Raw genomic sequence first — 24,016 nt, forward strand, 5'->3', positions numbered from 1 at the left:
CCTCCAGTGGAGGATTTTACATGGTGCCGTCGCTTGTAACGTTTTTATCTCTGTCATTAATCCTGCTGTTTTTAACAAGTGTCCTTTCTGCAACTTATGTGAGACTGTATTCCATGTTTTTACTGAGTGTAAGAGACTCACAGAGTTCTTCTCTCTTTTAACATTGGTTTTTAGTCTTTTTAACGTAGTTTTTACCGAGAGTGTTTTTATCATGGGAGTTGCCTACAAAAAAGACAAGAAAGAAAAGTGGCAGCTCCTAAATTTCCTCTCGGGAGAGGCAAAAATGGCGATTTATATAAGCAGGAGGAACAGAGTTGAGAACAGAGAGGGGCAGGAGGCCAAGACTGTGTGGCTCTGCAGTATCAGGGCAAGACTCTGGCTCGATTTTAGGTTTCACAAACATACCGGGGATCTTGACACTTTTAAAAAACGTTGGTGTTTTAAAAATATTATCTGCACTGTGAATAATGAATGTTTACACTTTACACAGGTTTTTATTGGATAATCTTTATATATTTATAGAATTGTTATTTATAAATATATATTTTTTGATATGATAATATGATTTTTCGTTACACTTTATGAGTAAACTGTTTGTTTTAAGAATATGTAAATAAAGTGTTTTTGAAAAATCAAAAAATCTCTCTCTCTCTCTCTCTCTCTCTGTCTCTCTGTCTCTCTCTCTCTCTCTCTCTCTCTCTCTCTCTCTCTCTCTCTCTCTCTCTCTCCCTCTCTCTTTGCTGTGTATTTGCAGCTGGTGACAGTGATAAGAAACGATGAGTCATGTTGGATCAACTCCTGTGTCTTCAGTCCCCACAGCTGACGTGATTCCACCGCCAGGGGGCGTCAGTCCGCCACATCAACGCTATTTCCCATAGGCTATTTAACAGTCTGGTGAAGGTGAAGCATTGTTTGACTGTATGGATTTTGAATTATGAAGAAAAATAAACTACAATATTTATTTTTGTGTAATATAATTATTTGTTTTATATAATCAGGTGTATTCAACATGGTCTGTCTAAAGGAGCTCCATCTGGGAAGATTATGTTAAATAGATTTAACAGAATCTATTTTTAACACAAACAAACATATTATTTTATTGTTAGCCCCTGTTGCAAAAAGATATTCCACAACATGTATAAAGCAACTATTAATATGAAAGTTTAGAGTTTTATTTCCATCTCTTAATTGGCTTAAGAGGGAGACATACTGTATATTTTACTCTAAGGGATCAAGGTTTCCAGTAAGCTTAGCTCATTTCACTTGGATCTCTGGAACCTCATATGGTGCTATGCTCGGTAAGCCTCTTAGGAATCACGACCAGAGCAGATGCAGGGAGAATGCCAATCAGGAGCTCCTGCTGAGCGGAGAAACCCGACGGCTGTGCCACTGTGTGCTTCAAATCTCTGCCACGGTTCACACGAAACGCAGCTAAATATAGTTTGGTGCTTTAAGTTTACAGTTAACAAACCTAAACAGCAGCAGAAACACGCGAGCTGTCAAGGAGATGGAGCGCGTAGGGAGTTTCCAACGACTCTGAACCTTCCAGACAACAAAAACAAATCCCTTCGTATCTGAACGCAGAGACATGCTTCCTCAGGATATCGGGAAGCAGAAACCTCGCTGTGTGTCGGAACCAATGTGCAGTGTAGACAGTCCTCCGGTTCCCATTCGGCGCTTAAAGAACCGGGAATTCCCTCTGAGCGTGAAGCGCCGGCGGTCCGGTTCCGCACCTGAGCGCAAGGTGAACTGTGTCCTGGTTGGAGACGGAGCGGTGGGCAAGACCAGCCTCATCGTCAGCTACACCACTAACGGATACCCCACAGAATATGTTCCAACGGCGTTTGACAACTTCACCGGTAATGTCTGACATCAATGTAGCTGACTTTGAGCGTTACGCACAATGTTTACGCACACCTGAAAGTAAACGTTTAAGGCTTTTTGTCAGTTACATGTCAAGTTTTCCGTTTCCCTGTAGATGTTATCCATGTCCACTTGTATTTACCTCATAGAGAGACTGATTAAGAAACGCTTCCAACACACACTGCGTGCTTTTTCTTTTATCAGTGATGGTTGTGGTCGACGAAAAACCAGTGAGGCTGCAGCTCTGTGACATGGCTGGACAGGTGAGCTGCACCTTCTCTCTTTCACAGTGTGAATATGATCATACAGTAAACATATCCACTTAGCTTCTATATGTATGTGCACTTTCTTTCTCGTCCTGCTTTGGCACGATAGAAATGGGGGCAGGTTGATGGATCAATCAATGTAAGTCCTCAGTGATCAATAAGTATTTGTCAGTATGTTAGTGTTACTCTTCAACGTTAGTGTGTTTGTGTTGGTTGCCCCCTGTAGCCTGCTTTTAATCCTGGACTGAAATCCGTTAAGAGCGCTTTAGTTAAATTCCTCACCCCCCCCCCCCCCCCCCCCCCCCCCCCCCCATCAAGTAGTCCAGTAACTCCACATCTTACATCGCCCCCTGCAGGAATGCACCACGTTTGCAATTCAGAAACGTTGCCCCCTCTGTCACCCTGTGCTCCATCGCCCTCTGTTGGCTCAGAGTTTGTCATCCATCATCCAACCTTTCCCACGAGGAGCTTCTGAAACTGATCTTTAGTGAAAACAATCTACAACTAGTCAAGTTAGAAGGTCCGTTGATCTAAATTACAGCAACATCTCTGACACTCTGGATAATTAACAGACCTTTCTGGCCACAGTTTTTATAGGGACTATTTCTTCTATCAAATAAATATTATCCTGAAATCTTAGCAACAGAGACAACCTTTGGAAAATGAAACCAAAGCTTTCTGCATGAGCAGACAAAGCTGAGTGAGAATTAATTTAATCCGCCTTTAATTTTTTGTTTTTAAACAGAAGAGAAAAATAAATAGTGTTATATCGGCTTCTGATTGGTGAGTGATAGGAAACATTTGTAAGATGATTCTCTGTCTCTGTCCATTTAGTTTGAGAACAAAAGGAGGAAAAACTGAATCTAAAAACAAATTCAACCTGATAAAATATTTAATTAAAAAGACTAAAACCAAAGAAACTAAAGCACCGGGTGTATCACAGCTGATGCATCTGCTTCCTCTGAGCCTCAGAGCTCCATCAGTGAGCCTCAGAGCTCCATCAGTGAGCCTCAGAGCTCCATCAGTGAGCCTCAGAGCTCCATCAGTGAGCCTCAGAACATCAGTGAGCCTCAGAACATCAGTGAGCCTCAGAGCTCCATCAGTGGGCCTCAGAACATCAGTGAGCCTCAGAGCTCCATCAGTGGGCCTCAGAACATCAGTGAGCCTCAGAGCTCCATCAGTGAGCCTCAGAGCTCCATCAGTGAGCCTCAGAGCTCCATCAGTGGGCCTCAGAACATCAGTGAGCCTCAGAGCTCCATCAGTGAGCCTCAGAGCTCCATCAGTGAGCCTCAGAGCTCCATCAGTGAGCCTCAGAACATCAGTGAGCCTCAGAGCTCCATCAGTGAGCCTCAGAACATCAGTGAGCCTCAGAGCTCCATCAGTGAGCCTCAGAGCTCCATCAGTGAGCCTCAGAACATCAGTGAGCCTCAGAGCTCCATCAGTGAGCCTCAGAACATCAGTGAGCCTCAGAGCTCCATCAGTGAGCCTCAGAACATCAGTGAGCCTCAGAGCTCCATCAGTGAGCCTCAGAACATCAGTGAGCCTCAGAGCTCCATCAGTGAGCCTCAGAGCTCCATCAGTGAGCCTCAGAGCTCCATCAGTGAGCCTCAGAACATCAGTGAGCCTCACTGCTGCTCTGACATGTTCCTTCATCATCAACACACTGTAGTTTGTTTTGACTCCCACACACACCGTCCTGCTGCACCAAATACTCACTCGAACACTAAATGTGGATTCATCCGCCGCTGAAAATAGTCCCCGACAAATGTTCTATTTCCTCCTGTTAGTTGGATAAAGCTACAGTGAACAGCTGTTTTAGGAAAGCACTGAGACTAAAAATAATCTAAACAGACGGATTAGGGAGGTCAGAAAGTATTTAGACACACATTTTGGTCATTTCATGTATTTTTTGTTGCCAATAAGAAGGTTTATTCTAACCCATCTCCTCTGTTTCCGGCGTTGCCTCATGAAGGACGAGTTGGAGCGCCTCCGACCTCTGTGCTACAAGAACGCCGACGTGTTCCTCCTCTGCTACAGCGTGGTGCGCCCCTGCTCTCTCCGCAACCTGATCGACAGGTGGGTTCCTGAGATCCGTCAGCACTGTCCAGATGTGCCCCTGGTCCTCGTTGGCACCCAGCTGGACCTGAGGGAGGACGTCCAGGTGCTGATCCACCTGGCACAGAACCAGCAGCGGCCGGTGGGCACAGAGGAGGGCCGGCAGCATGCAGAGGAGCTCGGCGTGGTGGGTTTTGCAGAGTGCTCTGCGCTGACCCAAAAGAACCTGAAGGACGCTTTTGACGCGGCCATCTTGGCCAGCATCCAGCAGATGGACAGTTGTAGCGTGCAGCAGCAGAGGATAACTCTGAGGAAGAAGACGCCCGAAAAGATCAAGAGCCTCTCGGAGACCTGGTGGAGGAGGATCAACTGTCTGATGGTGCAGCAGAGCTGTGACTTCAAGTGAACAGCTGCAGAATTACAAACCTGGGTCAGATCATGCAAATACTCATTAGATTAAGTTTGTTCCAGCCTGCTGGCAGAAGGTGCAACATGGGTTTGGGGATTATTACCACGCAGGAAGAGACGTTCTAGAAAGAGCTCAGAAATGCAGGTTTGTGTCTCACATGGTGGCAGTTTAAATCCCCAGTGTGACAGGGAAAGTGTGGGTGAGGAACGCCACTGAGTTTACACATGAAGATCAGATCGGGAGAAATATTGAGTTGCATCTTGGGAAATGTAGTATCCGGACTCACACTAAAAAGTCATGATATCTCTACTGCTACGATATTTCCTATTCTTATAATAATCTGCCTCTCACAACTCCCACAATTTAACAGAAGTACAATATGTCATTTCTGCAGATAACCTTTAATAATTCTCTAAACCTTCAGCTGAAATGAACTTTGCAGTGCTGATCGCCTGAAATAGCTTCTAGAACACAGTACAAACATTATGACATTTTAAAACAAACCCCACAAATATTATCAGATGTTTGGTTTGATGCGTCCGACTGTCCATCAGGCGGATGGAGATCTACACTTTATTTTATACTCATTGTGTGTTGTTGGTCACTTTACACCCAAACATTACTCGTACTTTGTTTGACTTTTAGTTTGTAGTTAAGAGGAGACACTACAGGAAAAAACATTGTTTTTTTTGTCCTGCATTGGTCAATTTTTGCTTCCATAACATGTTTCCTTTCAGACTAGAGGAACGAAATCATCCAAAATCCACATTTCTGAGTTTATTTTACTAACTTTGTCTATTTGCATGCGTAGATTTCTTCTAAATTCATCAAAAGTTAGCATTAGATCAGTGTTACTCTTAATGATCCTCCTGCGGCTCGCCAAGCTTTAATTGGTGACTCGCGTGGCAGTGGGCTAAATAAAGGGGTGGTAGATATGATTTGCGTCAAATGTGGTCAATACAGATTTCATAAAAACACTCAAATCAAGCAGGGCTATTACATATAACCCATTAAAACACAGTGTCTGCTCTATTAGCCTACAAATAATACATAATAATTGATAAAAGATGCAAATATAGACAGAAACAACCTGGCACTTCATACTCGCGTTAGCTTGGCTGCTCCCGTTAAAAAAGAAAGGTACGAGCCATACAAGACGAGCAAAGGACAATTCAAGAAGTGGACAGAGGAGTTTTTATTTGTCCTCCACGAGTCGAACCTTTGTGCTTAATGTGCAAACAGACCGGCTCTGGTTCCAAGTCATTTGGAGACATTTCCAAACAACGCATCCAAAATTCAACGAAACTTACGAAACGAAAATCCAAAATAGAGCAGCTTTCTTCTGTTTCTGGACAACAAAGGCTCAAAACACGACAACTAATACAGCTGAACGATTCACTCAGGCATCCTTTGAGATCGCATGGGTTTTGGTTCCGGCAAAGAAAACCTGCTCAGACTTTTTGGCTTCAGCAGAAATATTGTTTTAAGGTAATTTAGTAATTATTATTATTATTATTATTATTATTATTATTATTATTATTATTATTATTATTATTAAGGTAATCCTGCTTTTAATGAATGTATTGGTTGACTACATTGCATATGGTATGTTCTGGGTGCAGACATGCTTTTAAATCTCCTGTTGACTTCGTCCCATCGACGTGGCTCTCGTGTAAAACATAGTGAAGATCACTGCATTAGATAATGCCTCATTTGCACATTTAAACGCCACATTGCATAAAACTTTTAATACAAAAACAATTGTCTTAATGTAAATAATGAACTGGGGAAGTTTCACGGTGATATCTGTTAGTTATTTTTACCCTATTTACCTGTAGTGTCTTACAATACAAAACAAATACTTTCTCAGACTGAGTGAGAACCCTTCACTTCTGTAGCACCAAACGTTCCACTTTCATTCCTCTCTATATTCTGCAGCTTTGTACGGAGGGCTTTGTTCACATGTCATTCGGAGCCTCATTTATATAACATTTTATTCCTAAAAACATGGCGAAAATGGATCTTTTCTATATTTGTTCATAGTTATTTTCATTGCCGTCACTGACCATGGAATATACTCAGATGCCTTGATTAAAGTTTATAAAAACTGAATACTGTATCATTTGATTTAACCAAAGGAACATTTAAAATGTCAGGGATGTTTGAAGTTTTAGTGATTGTGATTTAGGGAACAACCATCTCTTTCTAAGAACAGCCTTCAGCTGCTTCTTCACCACATCTTCTGCTCCTTATCCGCCACCAGACGAAAACAGGACATGTTGGAGAGTTAATCCATGATTGTCTCATCAGCTCTCTGATCCTCCTGATCAACTCCTGACCCAGCTCGCCTGCACTTACATGGATTTGCGAGCATAAAAAAGCATCTTTACCTCGGATACAGTTTTAGAGTCAGGAAGTCAGAAGCAGAGGTGGTTTCTCTGTAATGTCCGGGTCAGCAGAATATCACCACTCTGCTCAGCTCTCTGATTCAGAGATCCTGGTCCTCTAATAGCAGCCGACAGGACCACCTGGACTGGATTAAAGCAGCATATGGAGCCTGATTCTCTCCTCACAGACACTTCACACCTTCAGAGGAGAGCGGAGGCAGATTCCTTCAAAGGTTTATCCTCAAAGGGACTCCATGAACTGAGGTTACAGTGTGCTTTACACACTCAGGAGACACTGTAGCTGCAGCCCTGGCGGTCTTTAGAGGCCGTGTCCTCCGTAGACCGAGAAGGCTGAACCGAGCGGTCTACGGAATGAGATGGTCCGGTCTACGGGGGACTTCCTGGTACGTCACCAGCTGGTCACGCCCCTACCTTTTGCCGCTCCCGTCACCTACAACTCTCAGAAGTTATCACGCGCAGTTCACAGATTGTTTTCCCAGAGAACGGAACCAGAGATAATATTTTCCTTTTTTTATTTTCAAACTTGATTGAAGATATGCTTCATCATCGGTGTATAATGTATTTTAGACGGTGGAGGGGCATCTCATACACACTCTGGTGACCCCCCCCCAGATGATGTATCAGGAGACACCAGGTGCTTTTATTATGTATTATAATTATTATATATACTGTAAAAGTTATATTGTTTTATAATATTTTTCTGTTTATAATAATCATTCAATCATTTTCTTTGTTCGATCATTCATTTAATTCATTGATAGGTAGTTTTCTAAATTAAATAATCCCTTTTTTAAATTAATAAATGATATATACTAAATATATCCTTGAACCTTGAAAACAATTAAGTTTTCATTCATTTTCATTTATAGTTCATGTAAATTAAATGCACAATATACATCATTATATATTATTTATTTACATCTTTTTACATTTAATTAGTCAACAAGTTTCTCCAGCAGAGAGAAGAGTCTCTCCTCTCCCTGCTCTCCATCCTCTCCCTGCTCTCCTCCTCTCCCTGCTCTCCATCCTCTCCCTGCTCTCCTCTCTTCTGCCTCTCTCTCCTTGTCCCTAAAACACAACAAAATGTTAGAGCAGGTTTATCTATACACCACTAAACAAAAGAGATTAAGTTGCAAAATAAGTACACATATTATCAATAATACAATATGTATAATCAATCCGAACGATTGCACTGGACTTTTAAAGTGATATTAAACTGTCAGAAAACCAAGCAGGTAATATGAAGTATACATTATCTATACAGTCGCCACAATCTATGTAAAATATAAATCAACATTTAAAACTCTTAGGTTTGAAAGTTAAGGTCTTAGAAGTTCTACTTTAAAAGGCTAACTTTAAGCTCCTAACAGCTGCTGAGCAGCTAGCTTAACTGGCATCGACACTAACGTCCCGTAACTTAACCGTCATTTTAGTGAAAAGTTTATGTTTTAAGGTCCTTTGATTTGATAACATTATCGTTAGCTATTTGAGCGAGTTGAAACACAATACTTACATTTAAAAGTATATCCATTTGTCGTTACTGCTGGGTCGAGGGGCGCCATTTCTCGTCGGGAAAAAACTTCTCTGGGCGGGCAATGAATCTTGGGATACCTGAGGCCGCGAGTCGTCGAAATGGGACATCCCTCTCGGGACCGCTGTGAAGTAATCGGTTTACAAATGCAGCCTCCGAAGGCTGCAGCCCCTGAATTGAGACACGGCTTGCGTGGACCCTGGAGACTTTCCCCTAACCTTAACCATAACCACCACTTTAACGACTTTTACGACTTTTACGACTTTAATCACTTTAACTACTTTAACCACTTTAACTACTTTAACCACTTTAACTACTTTAACTACTTTAACTACTTTAACCACTTTAACCACTTTAACTACTTTAACCACTTTAACCACTTTAACCACTTTAACTACTTTAACCACTTTAACCACTTTAACTACTTTAACCACTTTAACTACTTTAACCACTTTAACCACTTTAACTACTTTAACCACTTTAACCACTTTAACTACTTTAACTACTTTAACCACTCGAACTACTTTAACTACTTTAACCACTTGAACTACTTTAACTACTTTAACCACTTTAACCACTTTAACTACTTTAACCACTTTAACTACTTTAACCACTTTAACCACTTTAACTACTTTAACTACTTTAACCACTTTAACTACTTTAACTACTTTAACCACTTTAACTACTTTAACCACTTTAACTACTTTAATTACTTTAACTACTTTAACCACTTTAACCACTTTAACTACTTTAACCACTTTAACCACTTTAACTACTTTAACCACTTAACTACTTTAACCACTTTAACTACTTTAATTACTTTAACTACTTTAACTACTTTAACCACTTTAACTACTTTAACCACTTTAACTACTTTAACCTTAAAGTTAAAGATTTACGTTGTTACGTTTTGTTCCCCAAAAAGGTTTTGATCCTATTGAATTCATAGAATGAATTTACTAAGCGTGAAGTATTTTGATTCATCATGTAAACGTCTTTGGTTTCATGCAGTTCTTATCTCCAGCAGCAGCCTGTCCAGAGACGTTACAGGTTACATTTCACAGGTGATCTCTGAATCAGAGACACACACAGCAGGTGTGGTTTCCTCTCTGAACATCTGGCTCTGCTTCCTCAGGACTCATGTTTTATACAGCGGATCCCTCCTGCTGAAAACAACTGTGAACAGGTACAGAATAAGAATAATAATCTGAGAGGAGACACCTGTTTTCTTAATTAAAACAATTACTTTGTTGATTTTCTTAAACTTACACTTTATTTAAATTTCAGAATATTCTGTTTTATTTTGGTTGACTTGCAGAGTCATGCAGAGTTGCCACATTTATTTAATCAATAATCAATATAATAAAACATTGTCAGGGATATTTATGGCTCACAACATTGTGGTATGAAACAGAGAGGAATCAATAAAGCACAGACACAGATACAGTTGATTCATTATTATTTCGTTGTACAAACAATAATAATGAGAACACTACCTGCTTCCAAGCACAACCGCGTAGTGTCCCAACTCATGACACCAAAATAATCTAAAACAGATGTGAAGGTCACTTCCTCATGATCACTAAAGGGTTCCCTTAACTTCATTAGAGCATGGAGTCCATGTCAGTCATGTCAAGACAATATCTTGTTTATGCACATATGGTATGGATCATAATCGGGCACTAAGGTAAACTTAATGACTAACACATTGTTCATTATATACTTTATCTTAACAACATTTTGTGGAAAAGTGGTCAAAACATTTTACAAGAAAAAACAAACAATCAATGTTGAAGTTTATTTAATTGAAGTTAAACAGCAAAACATGTTGTCCCGTGTGGGTATACAACAGCATCAGTATTTTATTAAACTATCTGCAGGGTAAAAAGATTTAAAGCGCTGAGATCCTGAGGCTCCACATTCGTGTTTCTGTTGTTGTAATACCTGCTGCTCACCAGCAGAGCTCCATAATATTCACACTTTACTTCACGTCCCGTTACTTATAAAACGGAATCAGTTATTGAAATGAAGTCCTGCAGTTGTGGGAAATTAACTAAATCAAGTGCTGCACTTTGGTCCAAATTCAAAGTACTTTTACTTTACTTGAGTATTTTCATGTTATACACCGTTATACTTCTACTCTATTACATTTGTCTTACAGCTTTAGTTACTTTTACACATCTTCATCGCCGTGCCCCGTTTCTCAGCTTCATTACAACAAGCAAAATACATTTGATCATAACTGGATTAATTATGACTGGATTATTATAGACATATGTTCATAGTGCGCCTATTTCCTGAGACGATTTGCAACATCAGTGCTGCTTGTGAAATATTGTGCAACTAAGCAAGACGTGGCTCTACTATCGACATAGTGATCGGAGGGGTGACTAGAATAATTTCCCTTCACTTACAGTCTTGTATGCAAATATTTTATTGTTAAATATCATTATGAAATGAGGGTATTCACGAACATTGTCATTATATTTCTGCATGTACAATATAAGCAAGCTTGCATTCTACTCATTGCATTTTAAATCTTCTGCTACATGTTGCTGACTCCTTCCTGCTGCTGCTACTGAAAAATAACAAGAAACTTTCCGTGTTCAAGGAAAATGTATCCACTTCAGTGCTTCTTCCATCCAGGTGAGTCTCCCTCTGGTTTGAGCAGGAGGCTCTGACCTGACTGGACTTCACACCAGGTCTTCCTGCTCCTCTGTGTCTTCTGTCTGTGCTGCAGTATCTGAGACGTTCTCATACTCAGGACAAGAGTCCAACTGGTGGGGAGAGACGACAAGATGAGGCTCAATGGACCATATTCATAAAACCTGCATACATAAAAGGGCCTCTCTCTCACCTCTATCTCTACAGGATCATGTGCTTCAGTGGTGGAGCTCAGAGCTTTCTTCTTCCTGGATTGAGTCCAACAACAACAAACGATAAAAATCTAAAACTAAAGAAAGTTGTTTTAAAAAGTGAACTGATGAGTTTTTATTGTTGTACCTCGTCCACAGATTCAGGAGAATCACATAAATCAGCAGCAAGACCACCAGAGTCGACCTGATGATAGTCATTGTTATTCTTGAATTCCCTAGAAACACACACACACACACACACACACACACACACACACACACACACACACACACACACACACACACACAAATCACTTTGTCAGTGTCTCCACCTCTGACATGATGGAGGTTCCAGACAGGAATCTTAATAAAGTTAAAGTTATGGGTTGCTGCATATTAAAATGTGAATCAGGTCTGGTGCAGGTGAATGTGGAGAACTTACCTGCCCCAACAGTCAGCTGTAAGGTGGAGTCACGACGTCCTCTGCTGTTCTGAGCTACACAGCAATAATTCCCACTGTGTTCAGATCTGAAGTCAGTGATGGTGAAGTTCTGTCCTGATTCTTTTGGTGAGTCTTCATCCTCCTTGTACCAGGTATAGTTAGCTGCTGGGTTAGCATCACTGCTACAGCTCAGAGTCACTGAACTGCCCTCCTCTATCTCAGCAGAGGGACTCACTGACACAGAGGGGAGCTTTGGACCATCTGGAGATTTAGAGAGGCCCATGTCATTCACATCAGATGGTGATGTATGTTTTAGATTTAAGAGCTTTAAGAGCTATCGTTGTCTGACAACAAATAGACCACAGTTAACAGTAAATTCACATTATTTCTCTGGAGATTGTTAATATAAGTGATGAATAAAAACAACAACATGAACCATGAACACTGCGTCTACATGACATACGTCCCTTACTGCTGGTCACAAGGGCACCAGATGTGCTGATGTTTTGTACTCACACTGGACATCTACTGAGAGAGACGATGACATGATGTGTCCATGTTGATTCTCAGACTTGCAGTAGTAGATCCCTCTGTCCTCAGAGCTGATGGAGGTGAAGTGATAACTCCCTTCTGTTCCCTGAAGCAGTGTTTGGTTCCCCTTGTACCAGGTATAGTTAGCTGCTGGGTTAGCATCACTGCTACAGCTCAGAGTCACTGAACTGCCCTCCTCTATCTCAGCAGAGGGACTCACTGACACAGAGGGAAGCTTTGGACCATCTGCAGGAGAACATTAACAGATTATTCTTTGTGACGGTCGTGTTACAACAGTACATGTGGTATATAAATTACAGTGATCAGCTGCATTTCACACTTTAAACGTGATCTGACAAATGCATGTGACGGTTTGAATCTGGTTCCCAAAACTGAATCAAAAGATAAGAATTTCAGCTGCACAGACGTTTGAGTGGTTACCAGGCAACAACCTGAGGAACTAACTGCTGGTTGACATCAGTTGACAGTTCTTGAGTCTCCTGATCAAATAGAGCAGCTAAAGACTTCATTAAGAAACAATTCAATATTATGTTAGGGAACTAATATGTACAGTAATGAAGAGTTCACAGCTCTGAATCTTGTAATGGTCCTTTACTTAATGCAGAGTTCTGGTTACTTGTGAGTGATGTGCTCAACAACACTTAACAATAAGAAAGACTTCTTTATGGTCAGTAGTGAAGTGCTCCACTTTACTGCAGGACACACACAGACGAACAGCTGGCTCATAATGAAGTATGATGTTAGTGGTTAAGTGCTGTTTAGTGCATTTCTCAGAAGTAATCAAGAACTCTGCATCAAGTAAAGGAACTATGGATTCACAGATACGTCTGAACAATAATTACAGCACATCTGAGTTCATTGACGAGTAATCAGCTGCTCTACAAACTGTGATCCTCTTTTGTTTCCTGCTAACTGCTCAAAATGTTTTGCATCCTAAAGCCTCGTGGAGCTGCTCGATGAATTACAACTGACTGTAACTGTGAAGCAAGAACGTAGCTATGATCAGTAACATCTTCTCCTGCAAAGACTGGACACATTTCAGACGTTTGTTCTTTCTAAACCAGATGTTTCACTCACATTTCACATCAATAGAGATGCTTTTAGACGTCTTCATCCCCAGCTTGTTATAGACTGTACACTGATACTGTCCAGAGTCAGAGGACCGGAGGGAGCTGAAGACGAGCTGTGGATCTTCACTAAGAGGTTTGAGGTTCCCATTCTCCTTGTACCAGGTATAGTTAGCTGCTGGGTTAGCATCACTGCTACAGCTCAGAGTCACTGAACGGCCCTCCTCTATCTCAGCAGAGGGACTCACTGACACAGAGGGAAGCTTTGGACCATCTGCAGGAGAAAAGAGTAAGTTAAAGATTAAAATATGTTATCATAGACAGTTGACCTTGTACACTATTATCTCTTCTTCTGGTGCTGCAGCAGATTCACTGAGTTATCAGCACGAACACAACGACCGTCTGTCATGAAGAAATCTTCAGAAACTGGAAACACTGTTTTAAAGTTTAACATTAACATGTAAAGTTACACAATCACTTTCATTCTGTCTCCGTTAAAACTCTTCAGTTAACTTTGAGAGTCATTAGTCATGACATCATCAATACAAGAAACGCAGCATGTCAATGTTTTATACTTCTAATATTCATGAAACACAAACATCTCACATAATAAATCACAACATGTATCTGAATGTTGCTTTAACTTTTAGTGCTTTAGCTTTGTGTCTCTATAAATACTCCTGCTGCATGTACATGAAGATGTAGAAGACTCCAGTGAGGTCACATCTGAAACTATGTTTGTAATGTTTGGTCCTGACACAGTCGAGTGAACTCACACACTGAAGGAGAACGCCGATTCTCATTTCCTCTCACAGCACAGGAGTAGTCGTCTGGAGCATTAAAGTTGACTGAATAATAATAATAAGAATAATAATAAGAAGAAGATGTTTCTGACTGTATCTTCTGTCCGTTCTTGTACCAGAGGTAACGACCATCACGAAGAACACAGCTGCTGTGACACTTCAGGTGTACCCAGTTACCTGATCTGCTCACCTGCACCTGGAGATCTGGATCTGTGAAGAAGAATCATGAATATTATTATTATATAACAAACACACATGCAAATAAACACACAACACATTTATGTTATTGTTATCTACATGCTGAACATTTGGAAATAATCAACATGAATGAAAGTGTCACCTGTGACAGACAAAGTGACTCCAGGTGATCCAGTAAAACTTCCACCTGGATGGGTTGTTATGATGCTGAACTTGTAGTCAGCTGAGTCGCTCTCTCTCACGTCTCTGATTCTCAGAGTGCAGAAGTTGTTAGAATCACTGTACTGAACACGACCTGCATACTGTGAGTCTGATCTCAGATCTACAGGTTCACCATCTTTCTCTTTAGTAAACCAGAATGTTCTCTCAACATAGTAAGTCCTGCTGGATGGGTATCTGTAGCTGCAGCTCATGACCACTGTTGATCCTGTTACAGCACAGATCTCAGTAGAGGTGTAAGTCACCCCCCAGCCACTCTGACCCTGTATCACTGTAACACAGAGCACATCAGGAACTATGATCAGACTCACAACAACATCAGGAGACTTTTATTTGTCGTGACGGTGCTTCACTCCACATTTCTCACCCGCCGTCCCACTTTAAGTGTGTTACCTGGTATATACTGTAACTAATGTAAATGTTTCTGGTTAATGCCGAAGTGAACAGATGTAGATAAAGTTAAAGTTACATCACACACAAGACTTTAAAAAAAGCTGAAGATAAACTATTAGAAGAGCAGGGTATATAAAAGTACACTGTGTCTTGCTCGGTTGCTTCTTGTTCTGTGGTCGGCTGCTTCAGAGTGTGAAAGGAAACTGTAGAGAAATGCAGAACCCCGAGGCGTGCGATGTAAAGATAACGAGAACGGCTTACTGACTGCTGATGGCTTCCAAAGGTCGACACAAACTATTCAGATTCATCTTCATCTAAGTTTTGTGATCTAAATGTTGCATCTGGCAGTAAATCTATGAAATACAATTCACTGTTAATTAACTCCCCTGAGATCTTTGTTAGCTTCTTCGGCAAAAAGAAATGTACTGACAGGCAAAAGTCTCTTTTCAGAGTTCAATTCCAGGCAGTGCATCCAGCTTGATCAGTGTCTGCAGGGGGGGGGCGGGCAGTAGAGACTACTAATGGCTGGTTGCAGTAGCTGCACGGGGGAAGATTGTGGGGAGTATCGTGAACATCCTGCACGCTGCACTAACAGCTTAGTGCGTTAGAGCGTCCACACAAAGCTGAGGAGCAGTGAGCGTGAACTGAAACAGTAAAGTGAAAAGATGACCCTCGAAACAACGAGCTGGAAGAAGTTAAAACAGTTATTTAAAGATGTGTTTTCTTCGTAAACGTATTCGTCATTACTTCCATCCACACAAACGTAGCTTTGCTGTCTTTAATGCTGCACAATACTTCTGTTTTTAAAGTTTAAGGTGTTTGCTGTCTGAGGTGCATTAGCTGCCTTACAACATGCATGTAGATGAACAGTACCTTGTACAGAGAGAAGGAAGACAACAAGTCCACTCGCTGCTGCAGTGAAACTCATCGCTGCTCCTCACGTCGAATCAGCAGGTCGATCACACACACGAGAAATACTGTCTCAGTAAATTACTATAAACATGTCAACATCAAAAGTGAGGATGAAGTCTTTGAAGACGGTGTGTTCTTCTGTGGTTGGTACCGTTGTGTTACATAGATTTCAAACAGTCTAAACCAGCCTGACTCGCTTCCTCTTTACATTATTAATATGCATGAGCTGACGACTGGGTGTACATCCCCGAGTTGAAATGAAGAAATGCTTCTTACTGTTGTCTGACGTTTGTGGAAATGACAGTGAGAGTCTTTGTGTGACCCTGAAGAACCTCTCACACTTTTCTTAAGGACAATTTGAAGAAAACACATTTTAACCACTTTTTCCTTCCCATAGTGTTGCCTGACAGCGGAGGACTACTTTACCTCAAGGCTCTCTGCAGGTTAGTGTGCAGAGGAAGAGTTTAGTGTTGAGATGTACAGATGGGGTCGGCGTCATCAGCTCCTCACAGCTTCCTGTTTGAGCGTCTGGAGGAGTTGAGGTTGTAATTCTTAATAACTTCTGAAGTAGGAGTTGTACTCCATAAAACAAACTACAAACCTGCTTCCATCGTTACTGCAGACAGAAGATGCAACAACAGGAACATACTATCTGGTGTTAACATGACAAAGCACTGCTATGCAAAGTGTTTATGGAACAATGTAGAAGTAAAGTAATAAAACTCTTAAACAGGAAGCCAAGCTGATAGAAAAGTGCTCTGTGGGGCGACACGAAGGCACAGTGGTGCTTTAAGATACATGCTAACATCAGCATGCTAACAATGACAATGTTCACATGCTTGTGTGAAGCAGGTCTATTGTTTCCATAATCACCATCTTATTTTAGCATTAGGTAATTAGCAGTAAACACAAAGTGCAGCCGAGGAGGCCTGTTGCATTACACGCCGGGTAAAATGTGACACGGAGCACTCCAGACAGCCACAGCTGTCGGAGCAACTCAGCAAAGATCCTGAAGGAGCAAAGTAGAGAAACAGAGAGAATGAAAATATAATTTAAAGCAGTAAACACTCATATTATAGTGCATCTGCTAAATGACAGTCTTACTCTTTTAATTGATTCACAAAAGGTTTATTTTTGTATAAAATACATAAGATGTTATCTTTCAATCTCTAAGATAACAAAATGAGTCTAAAAGTGATATCAATTATTCACGTGAGAAATGACAAGTACACCCACGTGTAAAGAATGGTTCCTCATTTAGTTTGTAGCGGGCGGGTGGAGGACGGGTGGAGGACGGGTGGAGGACGATCATGAGGGTGAGGCCTCACACGTCTCTGCAGCTGGTTTCACATGTTTCCACGTTAACCAGCCACGAGATCCAGTAATGTGTCAACAAAGGAAGGGAAGAAGACTGCACACGAGCAAACACATGCAAAGGATCATAAAAAGTGCAAATTGCTTTACGAGGAAAGAAATGATTCAACATGTTTGTTAGACACGATGTGTGTAGCAGAGCATGTTAATATCATCACAATATGAAAAAAAACATTGATGAATCCTGTCTGCTTATTATTATACAGGTGGTAAACAAATAAAACACTGCTGAGCACCTTCAAAATAAGAGCCTTGATGTCATAGCAAAAGTGTCACATAAACAACACCTTGTAAAATGATAGAATAAATAAGCATTGAGTATGACAAACATATGTTGTTACAGTAGTAGCTGCTAACGCCACGTAATGCTCTGTTGTCTTGTTATCTGGACACTCGGGTGAAGAGAGGGGCAGAGCTGTCGACTGATCACCATCTGGTGGTGAGTTGGATCAAGGGGTGGGGGAAGACTCTGGACAGACCTGGTAAACCCAAACGGGTAGTGCGGGTGAACTGGGAACGTCTGGAGGAAGCCCCTGTCCTGGGGATCTTTAACTCACACCTCCGGCGGAGCTTTTCAGACATCCCTGTGGAGGTTGGGGGCATTGAACCTCAGTGGGCGATGTTCAAAACCTCTATTGCTGAAGCTGCGGTGATGAGCTGTGGTCTCAAGGTCTTAGGTGCCTCCAGGGGCGGTAACCCTCGAACACCGTGGTGGACCCCGGTGGTCAGGGAAGCCGTCCGACTGAAGAAGGAGTCCTTCCGGGTTATGTTGTCCGGGAGGACTCCGGAAACAGTTGCAGGGTACCGAAGGACTAGAAGGGCGGCAGCTTCTGCCGTGTCAGAGGCAAAGCAGCGGGTGTGGGAGAAGTTCGGAGAAGCTATGGAGAAGGACTTTCGGTCGGCACCAAGGTTCTTCTGGAAAACCATCCGGCACCTCAGGAGGGGGAAGCGAGGAACCATCCAAGCTGTGTACAGCAAGGGTGGGACCCTGCTGACTTCAACTGAGAAGGTTATCGGCCGGTGGAAGGAGAACTTTGAGGAACTCCTGAATCCGACTAACACGCCCTCTATGGTTGAGGCAGAGCTGGAAGCTGATGGGGGATCATCGTCAATTTCCCTGATGGAAGCCACTGAGGTAGTCAAACAACTCCACAGTGGCAAAGCCGCAGGGGTTGAAGAGATCCGTCCAGAAATGCTGAAGGCTTTGGGTGTTGAGGGGCTGTCTTGGTTGACACGCCTCGTCAACATTGTGTGGAAGTCTGGGACAGTGCCTAGGGGGTGGCAGACCGGGGTGGTGGTCCCCCTATTTAAAAAGGGGGACCAGAGAGTGTGTGCCAACTACAGGGGTATCACACTTCTCAGCCTCCCTGGTAAAGTCTACTCCAAGTAAACTTTACCAGGTCATGACCGAAAGAACGAGATCACGGGTACAAGCGGCCGAAATGGGTTTTCTCAGACGGGTGGCTGGCGTGTCCCTTAGAGATAGGGTGAGAAGCTCAGCCATCCGTGAGAGACACAGAGCAGACAGCTGGTGGGCAGGTGAGGCGTGGCGGGGTCTGGAACGACATGAGAGGTAAGATGTTTACCATCCGAGCGTGTCAGCATGCCGACAGGTTGTAATGAGCACTGAACACAGAGCAGCTGAGGCTGACATTGATGTGACGATGGTGTCAGGAGAGCAAAGTTATTATTCATCCCTGATGAATGTCAATAGATATTTCATTAAAAATAAATATGTCAACCTCATGGGGGCGCTAGATGAAGCCGCCGTCGAATGTCTGAACAAACCACAGAAATCCATCCTGTATTTGTATTTAAATATTTGCTTTGATGAAAATAATTCTTGGCATTGTTCAGTTATGTATTATAAGTTGCTAAAGTTAGGAAGTTAAAAAAGTCATAATTCCCTCTTTAATAATTGATATGGCTGTAAAACAAACATTTCCTTCAAACAACTACATTTTTACTGAATCGACCATGAACGCATCATAATGCAGGCGACTCACGTGTCTGGTAGATTAGCTGTTGGCCCCGTTATTAAGCAAAGCAGGATGTATGTGGTGTGTGTGACACGTTCTTAAACTCTTCTTCTCACCTGTGCTACGATGTTTACTCTCTGCCTGAGCTTCCATCGCTGAACGGTCAAACTGTATCTTCTTGATAGGAGAAGGAATGAAAGTTCAAATCATCAACATTTGACTTGAAAACAATGTCTGAACTATGAGTATTAGTTAATATAATAATAGTGATGCTCACCTTATCCATAGGTGGAGAGAGAGGACGACGATGAACAGGACAAACGTGAGTGTTGTTCCGATGTGGGATCTCGATGCACCTGTAATAGAAACTCTGACGGTTCATTACAGGATGTTTGTGTCGTTAGACGGTTTCAGTGCATTTAAAACTGTTAGAATCTTGTTCACTTAATGATTCAAGGATCATTTATTGTCATTATGCAACACAGGGCTGCAGTTGTAGCTTATTACATTATGAACTACAAAAAGAAGACACCAGTATAAATACAACTGAGTAATCCTTTAGGGTCAGCTCAACACTTTATGACAGATCCAAATGTGTGTCGTAAAATAACTAACCTGCCACACAAGACGGATGTAAACTGGAATTATGACGTCCTCTTCTCCCTCTGCAGTCACGGTCAGAAGGGGTGTGATCGGGCTGTTCTGGATACACAGACACAACTGGATGGTGTAAAAGGTTACAAATGGCCGCTCAGGTAGTTGAAGTCATGTGAAATACAGCGTTAGGCCCATGAGTGTAACGTACCTGCTCCAACAGTCAGCTGTAAGGTGGAGTCACGACGTCCTCTGCTGTTCTGAGCTTCACAGTAATAATTCCCACTGAAGTCAGATCTGAAGTCAGTGATGGTGAAGATCTGTCCTGATGCTTTTGGTGAGTCTTCATCCTCCTTGTACCAGGTATAGTTAGCTGCTGGGTTAGCATCACTGCTACAGCTCAGAGTCACTGAACTGCCCTCCTCTATCTCAGCAGAGGGACTCACTGACACAGAGGGAAGCTTTGGACCATCTGCAGGAGATGAAAATATTAAAAGAATAACATGTTTTAATTATTAATAGCCTGTAGACTTGATTTCGTCCATTCACACATTTTATTACGGCCTGATTACTCCTAGCACTTGTTACAGTCGCCTCTCTGAACTGGGGCCTCGTCGACCGCCATCCACTGCAGGCAACACACTGACTTTACACTTGAAAACATCCAAACCTTCCCTTTAATGACACCGTAGTAAACTCACACAGTGAGAGAGAGCGAGAATCTTCATGTTCTTTGAAAGCACAGGAGATGTTGTCTCCGGGATAAAAGTAATCTGTATAAATAGGAGTTTCCTGGGTTATGTTTCTCTGTAGGTTCTTGAACCAGACGTAGGAAAGAGCTCCAGCTGGACTGCAGCTGCTGTGACAGCTCAGCTCTGCATGTGTATAAGACTGGTGCACTGTAACTCTGATCACCTGCACCTGCAGAGCTGGACATGTGAGGAAGAACCCACAACGTCATTGGTTAACAGAAAGAAACAAAGACATCGATTCATCAGTATCAACTAAAATGCTCAATAGATTGAATAGGATGTAAATACTGTATATTACTTCAGTTGTAGTAAAACACAATTTGTACTACTTTCTGATGATGCAATCTTTATAAAGTGTTGAGACGTTGTAAATGAACATCAGTGTGTTCATCAGTACCTGTGACAGTCAGAGTGGTACCAGGTAAACTGCTCCTCCATTCAAAGCCTCGTGTCTTGTATCTGAAGTGATACTGAGCTGAATCTGTCGCTCTCAGGTCAGAGATCCTCAGAGTGGAGCGTCCTCTCTCTGCTGGTAGGACCTGAACACGACCTGTGTACTGGGAGTCTTCACTGAGGTCCTGAGGTTTGTTAGGATCCCCCCACTGATGACTACGCTCAGGACTGAACCAGAATTTAGATGTGACAGATCCAACACTGTAGTGAGTGCAAGAAATGTCCACTGAAGAGCCTGAGGGGGCGCAGATGCTTCTGTCAGTGTAAGTCACTCTGTGGCAGCTTTGACCATAGACACCTGAAATATAACATGATTTTTAATCCGCAGAGTAACTACATGTTGTACGGCTGTAACAGAGAGCAGGTAACATTGTTCTGGGTTATTGACAGCAGGTGTGTGTTGTGGAGCAGCTGCTGTTTGAGCTTCACACGGTTAATAATTGTCTCTTATTGAGCGACGCGAGGCTGAAAGTGCAGCCAGACTTCCTCCAGTCACTTCTCACACACACATAAAAACTTTAACATGTACTTTCCTCATGCAACACCTGAATAGTGATTATTTAATTAACTACTGCACTTCAAATATATCACATCTCTGCATTGTTCATTTCTTACAGTGTTTCTGTCAGAAGTATTACTGTATACATGTAATCTTTAAGATCATTTAAACACGAACATGTTGTTGTGGACGAGAGACTTTCTACACGTCAACACAAACTGCCACAAACTAACATTAAATGCAGTGAAATTAAACCAAGATCTAACACACTAAAACAACTAATAGAGATTAATTAACGTATCACAAAGCATTTTGCACATCATACAATATATATATATAATCCCAGGGTATACTACAATATACAATATACAATATACAATATATATATATATATATAATACTGTTATATTTCAGAAGGCAGTCCACATTATTAACACAATACACTAATGTGTCTATAAAGCTGATTTGCAAAATGCTAAACACAATACATCACTTAATACAGTTAATCCATTCAAGTTGCATTGTGGGTACAGCAGGTCTAAGCCTGAGCTGCTAGAAGTGAGAATGATTTGAAGACAGAAAACTACTTTGTTGCTGCGCGAATAGTAAAAGTGTTTTTGCAATCGTCAAGATACGAAAACTCCTGCAGCCTTTTTATTAACCAAGGTTTGGCAGATAACTACACACCGCTGTTCACACTAGACACATCAATGTGTGTGTGTTTGCTAAACACTGTCATTGAAACACCTGCACCCAGAATGCACCTGTGAAAACGATTACATCACTATAAATATTCAGGAGGCCAATTTTGGAGCGCGAGTTAGAGGAAGTAATTGTGTCTGATGCTGTTATGAGTGTCGGGCATTGAGAATAAACATCTTTTATTTGTGTTCACCGTCTTTAGAGCATGCTACAAATACTTCAGTGTGTTTTACATCAGTGTGCAGTCGGCATGTGCAAAGAGCTCTTTATATATAAGAGTAATAGTGTGTGTAAGGGTGTGATGACGTTAGAAGAGTGTCTATAGTTTTGAATGAGACATGTAAGATGTGCTGTTTATAGGCTTTTGTGTGTAGAGTTTCAACACCTACTTAAACAAATGTAAGACATGTTTACCGTGTCAGTACTAGCGCTTAGCTTTAGTGCCGTGTGAAGTAGTTTAGTGTTTAGATGTGTAGTTTGTGAAATAAGGTGTGAAATGTGTTCATGCAATAAAAAAAACGTGTGAACAAGCTCCAGCAGATGCAGTGAACTCACACACTGAAGGAGCAGGGAAACCCTCGTGTCCTTTCACAGCACAGGAAAAGCTGTCTGCAGCATCAACGTAGTCTGAATATGAAGAAGAAGTTTCCTCCTGAAGGTTCTGTCCGTTCTTGTACCAGAGGTATGAAGGACGATCAGGCAGATGACAGGTGCTGTGACACTGCAGCTCTGCCCAGGGAGAAAACGATCTACTCACCTGCACCTGCACATCTGGATCTGTGCAGCAGGAACAAACACACAACAGTTAACATTATATCCCAGATGGTGAACATGCGGCACATTAGAGTCTCACCTGTGACAGATAGAGTGACTCCTGGTGACCTGGTGAATCTCCTGCTTGGTTTGTCTTTGAACTTGAACTTGTACTCGGCCGAGTCGCTCTCTCGCAGGTCTGTGATTCTTAAAGTGCAGGTCGTCTTATCACAGTAATACTTCACACGACCTGCGTACTCCGAGTCTGTGCTCAGATCCACAGGTCCTTCATCCTGCATGTCAGTAAACCATAATATTTTCTCCACTGGGACAGAACTCCTTCTTACTGTGGACGGACGTCTGCAGGCGCAGCGTATGTCCACTGTTGATCCTCTCACAGCACAGATGTGTGCAGAAATGTAAGTCAACCTGCTGCTGCTTTGTACCACTGTAACACAGAGCATTACAAACACGTCAGAAACCACCATCAGCTTCATAACATGCAGCAGGAAGATAAGTGAAATGTCAGGTTGCATCTCATCACACATCAAATCTACAAACTGTGCTCCCTCTGAAGATCAAGTTCCCTGAATGAGTGAGATAAAGGCACTAAAATGTAAACGTAGATGTACAGTACCTGAAACAGAAAGAAAGAGGACAACAAATCCACTGGTTGCTGCTGTTACACCCATCGCTGCTCCTCTCTGCTAACACAGCAGGTAGGTCGAGCACATCAACGTCAACTTAAGAAGGATGTGGCCGTGTGACACCATTGTGGTTGGCAGAGTTTGTTCAAATGTGGCACGGCTTTCTTCTGCTTCACATTATCGGAAAACAAAACTTAAGAATACGTCTGCGGCCTGTAAACAGTGAAGCTACCTCACAAAGGAAGTGAACTACAGTAAAGCCAAAGGAGAAATATAGTTTGGTAAACTAA

The 24,016-nt window shown here is 41.9% G+C and overlaps 2 protein-coding genes across 5 annotated transcripts; one reads left to right on the top strand and one right to left on the bottom strand.

Moving 5' to 3' along the window:
• The first annotated feature begins 1,588 nt into the window (after nt 1–1,588).
• Nucleotides 1,589–5,647, top strand: LOC115006219 (rho-related GTP-binding protein RhoU-like). The gene is made up of 3 exons (XM_029428336.1): nt 1,589–1,859; nt 2,068–2,126; nt 4,102–5,647. The coding sequence occupies exons 1-3, from the start codon at nt 1,589–1,591 to the stop codon at nt 4,588–4,590; spliced, it is 819 nt and encodes a 272-aa protein (XP_029284196.1). The 3' UTR covers nt 4,591–5,647.
• Nucleotides 5,648–9,974: 4,327 nt separating this feature from the next.
• On the bottom strand, nt 9,975–23,992 carry LOC115006211 (B-cell receptor CD22-like). 4 transcript variants are annotated; one of them, XM_029428326.1, is made up of 9 exons: nt 23,717–23,992; nt 23,180–23,527; nt 22,882–23,103; nt 21,070–21,423; nt 20,622–20,849; nt 11,830–12,090; nt 11,536–11,623; nt 11,390–11,444; nt 9,975–11,309 (listed from the first exon to the last, which is right to left on the bottom strand). In XM_029428326.1, the coding sequence occupies exons 1-9, from the start codon at nt 23,769–23,771 to the stop codon at nt 11,226–11,228; spliced, it is 1,695 nt and encodes a 564-aa protein (XP_029284186.1). In that variant the 5' UTR covers nt 23,772–23,992; the 3' UTR covers nt 9,975–11,225. The 4 variants fall into 4 exon arrangements, with proteins under 4 accessions (XP_029284186.1, XP_029284190.1, XP_029284189.1 ...); XM_029428330.1 differs by lacking the exons at nt 20,622–20,849; nt 21,070–21,423; nt 22,882–23,103; nt 23,180–23,527; nt 23,717–23,992 and adding exons at nt 12,495–12,606; nt 13,459–13,722; nt 14,225–14,455; nt 14,592–14,939; nt 15,935–16,597 and having other exon boundaries at nt 11,830–11,978; XM_029428329.1 differs by lacking the exons at nt 20,622–20,849; nt 21,070–21,423; nt 22,882–23,103; nt 23,180–23,527; nt 23,717–23,992 and adding exons at nt 12,495–12,606; nt 13,459–13,722; nt 14,225–14,461; nt 14,592–14,939; nt 15,935–16,597 and having other exon boundaries at nt 11,830–11,978.
• Nucleotides 23,993–24,016: the final 24 nt, after the last annotated feature.

This window comes from Cottoperca gobio, unplaced genomic scaffold, assembly GCF_900634415.1.
Source record: "Cottoperca gobio unplaced genomic scaffold, fCotGob3.1 fCotGob3_70arrow_ctg1, whole genome shotgun sequence".
Classification (NCBI taxonomy): domain Eukaryota; kingdom Metazoa; phylum Chordata; class Actinopteri; order Perciformes; family Bovichtidae; genus Cottoperca; species Cottoperca gobio.